The sequence below is a fragment of the Trichechus manatus genome, unplaced genomic scaffold, assembly GCF_000243295.1.
Source record: "Trichechus manatus latirostris isolate Lorelei unplaced genomic scaffold, TriManLat1.0 scaffold00006, whole genome shotgun sequence".
Taxonomy (NCBI): domain Eukaryota; kingdom Metazoa; phylum Chordata; class Mammalia; order Sirenia; family Trichechidae; genus Trichechus; species Trichechus manatus.
This window is the reverse complement of record NW_004443942.1, coordinates 19,353,494-19,364,474: the sequence shown is the minus strand read 5'-3', so window position 1 is coordinate 19,364,474 and position 10,981 is coordinate 19,353,494. Positions and strand designations below refer to the sequence as shown.

General features: G+C 34.4%; 1 protein-coding gene across 2 annotated transcripts in view; it reads left to right on the top strand.

Moving 5' to 3' along the window:
* The window catches only part of KIF18A (kinesin family member 18A), a 106,193-nt gene that overhangs the window by 88,048 nt on the left and 7,164 nt on the right, over positions 1–10,981 (top strand). For both annotated transcript variants that reach the window (XM_023737888.1, XM_023737879.1), the window contains 2 exons: positions 5,882–6,329; positions 7,083–7,190. In XM_023737888.1, coding sequence (XP_023593656.1) covers positions 5,882–6,329; positions 7,083–7,190 — 556 coding nt within the window. The remainder of the gene's footprint in view (positions 1–5,881; positions 6,330–7,082; positions 7,191–10,981) is intronic.

Below are 10,981 nucleotides of genomic sequence, written 5' to 3'. Positions count from 1 at the left end.
CTTCAAGTCATCTTCACTTTCATCAAGCAAGTTTGTGTCATCTGCATAATGCACATTGTTAATGAGTCTCCTTCCAGTCCTGATGCTGAGTTCTTCATATAGTCCAGCTTCTCACATTTTTTGCTCAGCATACAGATTGAATTGTTGTTAGGTGCTGTCAAGTCGGTTCCGACTCATAGCGACGATAGGTACAATAGCAGGAAATACTGCCCGGTCCTGCGCCATCCTCACAATTTTTGTTATTCTTGAATTTATTGTTGCAGCCACCGTGTGAGACCATCTCGTTGAGGGTCTTCCTCTTCTTCTCTGACCCTGTACTTTACCAAGCATGATGTCCTTCTCCAGGGACTGATCCCTCCTGACAACATGTCCAAAGTATGTAAGATGTAGTCTTGCCATCCTTGCTTTTAAGGAGCATTCTGGTTGTACTTCTTCCCAGACAGATTTGTTCATTCTTCTGACAGTCCATGGTATATTCAATACTCTTTGCCAACACCATAATTCGAAGGCATCAGTTCTTCTTTGGTCTTCTTTATTCATTATCCATCTTTTGCATGCATATGAGAGGATTGAAAACACCATGGGTTGGCTCAGGTGTACCTTAGTCCTTAAAATGACATCTTTGCTTTTTAATACCTAAAGAGGTCTTTTGCAGCAGATTTGCCCAATGCAATGCAACGTTTGATTTTTTGACTGCTGCTTCTGTGGGCAGATTGAATAAGTATGTATTTTCAGTTGCCTCATATGCATACGAAAGCTGGACAATGACTAAGGAAGACTAAAGAAGAATTGATGCATTTGAATTATGGTGTTGGCAAAGAATATTGTATATACCAGGGACTACTAGAAGGACAAACAAATCTGTCGTGGAAGAAGTACAGCCAGAATGCTTCTTAGAAATGAGGATGGAGAGACTTCGTCTCACATATTTTGGACATGTTATGAGTAACATGTCCCTGGAGAAGGGCATCAGGCTTGGTAAATAAAGTAAAGGGTCAGCAAAAAAGAGAAAGACCCTTGACGAGATAGATTGACACTGTGGCTGCTACAGTAGGCTCAAACATAGCAATGATTGTGAGGATGGCACTGGACTGGGCAGTGTTTCATTCTGTTGTACATAGTGTCACTGTGGGTTGGAACCAACTTGTCCACATCTAACAATAACAGCCCCTCTTGTGTAGTACTAGCACTGCTAGGGTGTTTTTCTTTTCTTTTTTTTTTTTTATTACGTTCTTTTTCTTTTTTTTTATTGTACTTCAGGTGAAGGCTTACAGAATAAATAGTTTCTCATGAAACAGTAGTACACATATTGTTTTATGACATTGGTTAACAACCCCACAACATGTCAACCATCTAACTTCTCAACCTTTTTTTTTTTTTTGGTGCAAATACACATAGCCAAAGATACACCATTTCAAAAATTTCTACATGCACAGTTCAGTGACATTGACTATGCTCTTCCAATTGTGCTGCTATTCTCACTTAAGATGAAGGCTTACAGAACAAAATAGTTTCTCATTTAACAGTTACTACACATGTTGCCCTATGACAATGGTTAACAATCTCACAACATATCAACACTATCCTTATTTAACCTTGGGTTCCCTATCACCAGCTTCCTTGTCCTCTTCTGCCTTCTGGCCCTTGTCACTGGACTGCTGTACCTCATTAGTCCCATTTGGTTTTACGGGGCTGTCCACTCCTAGGCTGAACGGTGAACCTCGGAGATAACTTCACCACTGAGCTAAAAGGGTGTCTGGGAGCCATACTGTCGGGGTTTCTCCAGTCTCCCTTAGGCCAGTAAATCTGGTCTTTTTTTTGTGAGTTAGAATTATGTTCTACATCCTTTTCCAGCTCTGTCCAGAACCCTCTGTTGTGATCCTGGTCAGAGCAGTCAGTGGTGGTAGCCGGGCACCATCTAGCTGTACTGGACTCAGTCCGGTGGAGGCCTTGGTAGCTGTGGTCCATTAGTCCTTCAGACTGATCTTTTCCTTGTACCCTGTTCTCTTCATTCTCCCTTGCTCCCGAAGGGATGAGACCAGTGGAGTATCTTAGATGGCCACTCACAGGCTTTTAAGACCCCAGACACTACTCACCAAGGGAGAATGTAGAACATTGTCTTCATAAACTGTTATGCCAATTGAGCTAGATGTTACCCGAGACCATGGTCCCGACAGCCCTCCACCCAGGAATTCAGTCCCTCAGGGAGTTTGAATGTGTCTATGGGGCTTCCATGACCTTTCCTTGTACAAGTTGTGCTGGCTTCCACTAGGGTGTTTTTTATTGACCACAGTCATCTATTAGGATTCCTTGTTCTGAAAGTTTGCAACTGCATAATTCCTTTCCTCATCTTATGGGGCCTTTCTAAAGGAATTGTAATCTGCCTATAGGTTCCTTCTTTGTCACTTCCACTCTATGGGCCCAAGAATTATGGAATCTTGTTAGATAACATTTTCCCAGGCCAAATCAGGGGAACTATACAACCACCCCACGCCTGCTCTTCTGGAAAGTTACTGTATACCTTTTTACCCTAGTGGAAAAGTACAGTAAATCTCTTTCATAGACATAGACCTGTCTTATCCAATAGTTCTTATGGACTTAAAACCTACAAAAACCTAATCCAATATTCTTTACTTGTGGTACTCAACTTATAGTGCATACTCACTATATTACTTAACTAGCCAAAGAAGAATATTTATTGTATAATTGTATTATATATTTTACAAATTACACTCAAAGTGAAATGTCAATTGTTTATTGCGTTCTTTTAGTTTTCATTGATAAACGGAGTGTTTATACCTTTATATTGATAGAGTTACAGTGGATTGACTGTTGGACTTAATTATTTAAGCCCTTAAATCTCACTTTTGCTTCTGGTTATCCCTAAACCTTTCTTAGCACCTGGTCAGCCTAAGTAGTCCTGAATTGACTATCTGCTTTCTGCCCTCTTCTTATTATTTGATCTCTATTTAATAATTGAGGTAATAAAAGAAAAAACCTTCTAGATTTGCATTTTGTACGCACTGTATATCTATAACATCTCTTTCTCCAGGCCCAGTAAACAAAAACATGTGAATCTATATTAATGACTATGTCTCCCTGTTTCTCCTTCATTTTATGATATCCCATCAGAAGAACAGAATTATGGCTAAAGATATATGATTGTGACACTGCAGTTCCTTTCGCTGACAAAATGTTACTTAGTCTAATCATGTAAAAATTTGATGTTAGATGTATGTTTAGATTATCCCAGAGGACAGCTGGATATTTTTTCAGTGGAAAGACTCCCTCTTCATGCTTTTTCCTAGCATTGGGAAAAAGTGGTCCACTCTCATGGGAATTCGCCCATGGGAAATAACTGCTCCAGAGATTGTCCCCCTCTAGATATGTGCAAGAAAAATAGTGACTATGGATTATCCTTTTTCCTTGAGATTTCATGTTCCATTGTGTACAAAATTTTAGAATGTTGTTACAAAACCTACGTTTCCAAATAACGCTTAGAGGTGTCTGGTTTAACAGTAACTTTGGTTTATATTATAATTTATCATCGGCCTTGATAAGTTGGATGTCTGATACACAAAAGTAAGATATTGTTGGAAATGTATTGTTAACTATAAGTTATTTATTGATGGAGTATTAGAAAGTAAATTATAACTTTCTCTGTGAAAATAGTAATACTAATAGTTGAAACATACTTATATTTCTAGAAACTTTCCTTGAACTTAAGTGTTTTATAGATATCATCTGATCCTAGAAAATTCCCTGTACATGAAAGAGTAGTATCCCTTTTTTCTAGGGGGTATTAATGCCCACACTGCTTAAAGTGAATTGCCCAAGGTCACTCAGTGAGTCGTTGGTGGAGCCAGAAATAGAATCCAAGTCTCCTGACTCCCAATTCAGTTTTCTATCCTTGATGTAGTTTTCTATCCTCTATACCCCTGCTGCCTCTCATGGGAAAAGAAGTTAATCTTCCAGCTATTAATAGCCACCAAATTGGTGGTAGCAGCACAGTGGAGAAAAGTAACTGTCTTTACACTGCAGCATTAGTATAAAAATATCTGGTAATGGAAAATTTGACAAATGCCATGTTAAAGGGAGTGGAAAATTATTTTAAGATCTGGATCTCATTTATCTAGTTCTCAGAAAAGTAAAATTCCTTAGTAGAACAGAGATCATATTTTTCTTCCTGTTTTTAAATTGTATTTCCTAGAGGGTAATTGTCAACCTAGCCATAGCAAAGCCTATTTTCAACCAACATAAGAATAATGCCATATGCTGTTGGTGATTGCTATAAGTGTATTTTCTAACTTGATTGAAAGCCTGAATTGCTTTATTGAAATACATAACACTTATTTCATTCAGCTTTGAGTATTATTCATTTAAGTTAGTAAAGCAAATATAACATCATTTGGGAATTTTACTTCATGAATGTAAAACAAGGGCAAAAATACACATTCTAGTTTCTTCTCTGGACAATACATTCCAAGCAAAGACACTTCATGGCAGACAATGCAAAGTTCACCAGAATGAAATAGGCAGAGCAGAAAAAAAGGTAATTAAAAATGTAAGATAAGTACACTGGACCTGATCAAGTTTATTGTTATGTATGTAGTCAATTCTTTATTTTCTGCATTAATAAAAGGTGTTTGTGAAGTATTTGTGTACTTAAATATTTAATAAGCATATCTGGTATTGTGGGAACACACACTTAAGTTAAAAGAAAACAATTTACTCCTTAATTTTCGACCAGAAACCAAAAATTCACCTATTAAAAATCTGGATATTGTTTCTTTTTAAAGATTACTAGAAATCTTTAATCAGAAGAATGATATGATCATAATTATGTTTTAACTGTAAGTGGCAGAGAGAGAGGATTGGTAGAATTTGGGAAATGCAAGGGAAAAGGAAAAGGTAAAAATCTAGTTATTTAGAACCCAAGATGACTGAGAAGGTAGTGGCAAAAAGAATAATTAGAAATAAAAGTGTGAGTAGAGTAAGAAGACTAAAGGATCAAGTATGACTCCTTAGGGAAATGTATCCATTTACTGGATGGAGGAAGAAGAAATACACTGGGTGACAGAGACACTGGAGAGAAGTAGTAGGGATATATTTGAAAAGCTATAGAAGTTGTTGGATAAATCTGAGATAAGGTCATTAAACTTGGTAAGCACTTGACATTTGGAAGAATTGCTTTGGCAGGGTAGTGAGGGTCGAAGTAAGAGTACTCTGAAAGTCTTTGAAAAGAAATGAAATTCACTCATTTTGGGTATTAAATCTAATTATTTGTAAACCTATAAATTATCTTGTAGAAGATAAATCAAGTAACTAGATTGTTTAATTAGCTATCATACCTGGGATAGTAACAGATACAATTCTTTCATTCACTTGCAATTTTATTGGTCACTGCCATTCTTACTTATTCAAACTATCTTCTACTCAGTTAATAACAAATAGGTGATATTTTCAGTATAACAAGTTACTAATTTCTGTGCCTACAAGTGTTGAATTTTTTTTGTTATCTTAAACCCAAATCAAGCATGAAAGCAAGAAATTAGGAATTTTGTTGGAATGGGTTGGAAATTTGTTTTCATGATTACCTAGTATCTCAAGAAGGCTATATAAATTAATATCGATATTAGCAATTTATTAGTTTTTTTCTGTTATGGAATTCCTTTATAATGAGTTTATTAATATTATTTAAAGTTACTAGCAATAAACTTATTTTTTCATTTCTAACTTACTTACTTTCTTTCAAATTTTTATCAATTGGCATAAAAGTACTTCTCTATTGGTTTTTTGTTTGTTTGTTTGTTAATTGATGGGGTTATTAGAAAACTATTCAGGCAGCATTATTGATCTTCTTTTTAATTTTGTTAAACAGGCACATCTTCAAGTGAATCTAATCCACTTATGATTCCTCCACAAAAAAGAACTCGGAGAAAACTAATGCCTTCTCCCTTGGAAGCAAAACTTAACCAAAAGTCTATACTGTCTGAAAGTATTCAACTCAATGATTCTTTCAGCAAAGAACTTCAACCTATTATATATACTCCAGAAGACTGTAGAAAAACTTTTCAGACTCTGCCTACTGAGACCTTAATAAAACCATCATCACATACTATGAGTTTTCAGGCAATCAGCTCAAATATAAATAGTAATAACTCTCTGAAAATGTTATGTGAAGTAGATACTCCTTTTAGTAGGAGAACAGAATGTGGACAGGCAGATTTGGACTCTACATTTACGATATGCGAAGGTACCAGGGGCTTGAAGAGTGAATTACCTGAAAAAGAATCACTGCCAAACCACAACAATAACATTTTACAAAGGTACAAGAAAAGAATATTCCTCAATTCTTTCTTCTTTTTTTATTTTTTTAACATAGCCTTTAAACTATTACCTCCCTTTTCCTTTCTTAGATATATTTGAGGTCTCTTTTATAGCTCAAGTATGCTATCTTGATTACAAAAGTCAGTGTTTTATTAAATCTTAATTGTCTTTCCTGTAAATATTAATCTGCTAACAGTATTTTAAAGTCTTAAATTTGGTATCTTAAGTCTGCTAACCCTTGTTAGGCTAGGAGAGAACTGGCCTATATATATTTAGTTTGTTTTTAATACTCCAGAGTTAGATAATATAAGCCATCATCAGAAGATTATGATGTTTATTATTCTTTAATATCTTCACTGAAAGAAATTCCAGTTTCTATTGAAGTTTAGGAAACCTCAGCTTACTCTAAAATAGTCATAGGTCTAAGGTATGGTTGACTTCAGGTCATCCAAGCAAACATATTCTTCTCACTTCATCTGTATAATCACACCTAATCTAAAAAATGGAAAAAAACTAGCTTCACTATTCTATGCTGCTGGGAATCCAAAATCTGTTGATAGCAACTCCACCTATTGTGTAAAAAAAGAAAAGAAAGCCCCAGGGTAAGAGAGGAAAGTTTTATAGTGTGGAAAAGTGTTTTTCTTTCTTTATTAATAACAAATGGTTTTTTAATTATGAAAGTATCTACCTCATTTTTTCTTCATAATATAAATAAAAATTACTTTCTTTATTTTTCACTATTTAATATACAGGCTTGACCCTTCTTCACTCTCAACTAAGCATTCTATGCCTATACCAAGCATAGTGCCATCCTACATGGCAATGACCGCTGCTGCCAAAAGGAAACGGAAATTAACAAGGTATGATTAAACATAAACTAGTTCAGTAACTATATATAAGATTATCTCTATGCTTTGTTTCCTACTGCTTTTTTTTTTTTAATTTCTTATAGATTGTCAGTACATATCTAAGCATACGTATGATAAATTGGTCTGAATGAGCACTGGATTTATATTATCAATGGAAGATATTAATAAACCCCAAGTATTTCACTTGATATTTATATTAAGTATTCCATATTTTAGATTATTAAAAATAAATTGAAAAGTTCCCTAGCCTTTAAAAAATATCACTTAGTTTTAACTTTTCTTCTGGTAACAGTTTTTACTCATTTGATTATTTTTCCTCTTAGACATTACTGAATTTCTTCATAGAATTAGTTTGATGAACTTTGATATATGACTAAAATGTAGTAACAAGGGGACTTCATTTTCTAGCTATGATAATGTAGCTTATATCCAACCAAGCCTCCCTTTAAGAACATTTGAAAAAGCTGGATAAAATGCAACCAATGACTGCTTGAAGGCACTGGAGAAAAACCAAAACAGCCAGGACTTGAGGGGCCAAGTTTCCAGGAAAAAACGGAAGACACCATGGAGCGCTAGACTGTCTCTGACTCTTTTTTTTTTTTTTTTCCCTGTTTGAGCATTTTCTAATTCATGGCAAAGGGCAGAGAGGCAAAGCCGAAAATGAAAGCCTAGAGCCATCAGTAGTCTCACCAACCTAGGAAAATAGAAATATTCTGTGCAACTTTTGCCCTCAAGGAATTTGCCATGTTCTAAACTGTGTCGAATAAGAGGTGAAGAAATCAAGCTGAATGCAGCTACTATGAGGCTAAAGTACTAAGCAGAGTTTTGACCTTCTCATAGGGCTGGGACACAAAAAATTGGAGTTCAGGAACCATGATGGAGAAGAAGCCCTATTAAACATCCCAACATTTTGCTTGAGACTGCTGAAGGGCTATGTTCTAGGGGTAGGGCAAATGGAAATAGACCAGTTCTCAAAAGCTTAAAACCCAGTTTTAGAGCATCTCAATCCCTGATTGGATCAAGGTGATTTGTCTCTACTCAACCTGCCTTCCAGAAGAAAATTAAATGTTTTCTGGAAGAATATACCATCCAGAGCCTCTACAGTTTATCATACACAGTGTTTAGTATTTAATCAGAAATTACCAAGTATACCAGAAGACAAGACCAAGTGACTGAAATTCAAGAGAAAAGAACAAACAAATTAGAGATTTCTTTGTTCCATAAGTAACACAGATACTGGGATTATTAGGGACTTAAAAATTTTAACTGAGTTCAGTAAAATAGATGATAAGTTGAGCAAAGGACTGAATTCTATTAAAATGAATCAAGTGACTATTCTAGAACTGAAAAACATAGAATTTGTTGAAATTAAGAACTCAATAAATTTAACAGATTAGACACAGCAGAAGAGAGTATTAATGAACTGGAAGTTAGGCTAATAGAAAATATCAAAATTGATGCACAGAAAAATGAAAAGATGGAAAATACAGGAAAAAATGGAAGAAACATGGGATAAGATTAAAAAGACCTAGTGTTTGTGCATTTCAAGTCCCAGACGAAGACAAAAACAGAGTGAGAGAAAACAGGAAGAAATGCTGACTGATAATTTTCCAAAACTGATGAAAAACATCAAATCACAAATTCAAAACACTGCAACCTACAAGCAGGATTAATACAAAGAAAAGCATACCAAGGTACATCATAGTAAAAAAAGCTATAAACCATAGGTAAGGAGAAAATCTTAAATATACCAAGTTACATCACATGAAGTCCATTATACATTTTTTTATATCCTACAACATTGAATGCAATGACAAGATACAATCAAATATAAAATGGGTCTGACTTGTTTTACCCCTTTTTTCTTGGCCATATGATTATAGGGAAAAGAGCAGAAGACCTTAAAATAACTATTTAAATTTCTTATTTTTCACCATGGACCTGTTATCTTTTGGGCTAGAGGAAACAAATTTACAAATAGCCTATGTATTTGTGCCACACATAGTATCTTCTCATAGGTGAATTTAGGAACTGTTCTTGCCCCTCCAAAACAAAATACAGCAGAGCCTTGGAATGTTTAGATTTAAACTTCATAGACTGATGATTTCCTAGATGTCTCTTGACTGTCCATGACAGTTGACAATTTGTGTTTTGCTAAGGCACAAACTTGAATTTTTCAAATAGGCTCATCTATGGGAGTGAGTCATTTAATAAATGAGCCTAGCTAACCACCATCATCTATTTCATCCATTTTGTTATCGCTAATTTTCAATGTGTCATTCTCCCTAAGAATTAATGTTGGTAAGTTTTCTAGTCCTGCACTGGTAGCGTGCTCTGTTGCGTTAACTAAGATGTGGCAAAAGTTCATAACTAAGAGTATTTCCAAAATGTAAGCATTGTCATTGTCAAAATAAAAAATTTTTAAAGAAATTTCCAGGTATATGAATTGGTATATTTGGAGTGGTATTAGATAAGTTAAAGGGTTTCCACATGAGCAACTAATATTGTGAAATAATATTAAAGGACATGTAAAAAATATAACTTGATTTCTCCTAGCCTATTAATTGCTCTATTACATTCCCTCTGGTACCAGTAATTAGATTCTGCCATTAACTAAGGTTAAAAGAGATTAATGCTAGAAATGAACATAATTACTTTTTTGTTAATCTTCCTTTTCCCTAATTAAATCTACATGAGCTTGAGAGTAACAAACTCTGTTATTTTCCACTTATCAGCTTCATATACATATTTAGGTGTGTATATATTACCATATGGTTTTAAAAAATAAAGGAGATGGTTTTATGTATACCTTTATTTTATTCTGCATCCACTTTTCTCTCTGAAAAATGTTAGAGTCCAAAAGCACTGGATATTCCAGAAACCTAGCAAACTAAATTTTTACTTGCTATTTAAGTTAGAAATATTGGTGTTTTTTTTTTTTTTTTTATCTTAACAATGTTTTAATATCACTGAATCAGCCTTTTTTTTTAAATCAATCACTCTACCAAATGTACCAACATAATATATACATATGTAAGCTTTTACTCATAAGTTATATTAATCAGGGTTTGGGGTTTGGGGATTTTTTTGTGTGTGTGTATATGCATGTTTATTTGGTTGTTTGGGTTTTGTTGTTGTTTGTTTGTTTTGCCACAATCTTTCTTAGTAGCCAAAAATGTCCTAACATTTGCTGTAAATTTTTGTTTTGAAAGCTGCCTAATGAGTCAACCTAGAAATTATTTCAGCAAAGAATATGAAATATATATAATAAGCAGAAACATTCCACCTATTTAAGAGAACAGAAAGTTAATTCTTAACTTTCATAAATGGTTATGGAAATATATTTGTAATGCAGTTGGAAGAGTCTTCACATTTCTTCTCACTGTAGTCTTTAAAATAATTTGAATTTTCAGTCATATCCATTTTAGGCCTTTTTATTTCATGATCCAACTTATAACAAATGCTAAAAATTTTATCAGTAGTCTATTTTATCTAAATCCTAAAATGTTAGGGTATATTTGATTTTAATATAAATATAAGACTTACTTGATTAAGCTTGGATTTTATTCCAATAAATATGAACTTTATTCAAATGGATTTATTGGAAAACTTTATTTTCAAGTAAGAACTTGCTGTGAGTAAAAATTGTTATTGTTAGGTGCTGTTGAGTTGGTTCTGACTCACAGTGACCCTATGTACAACAGAACGAAACACTGCCCAGTCCTGCACCATCCTTACAATCATTGCTGTTTGAGCCCATTGTTGCAGCCACTGTGCCAATC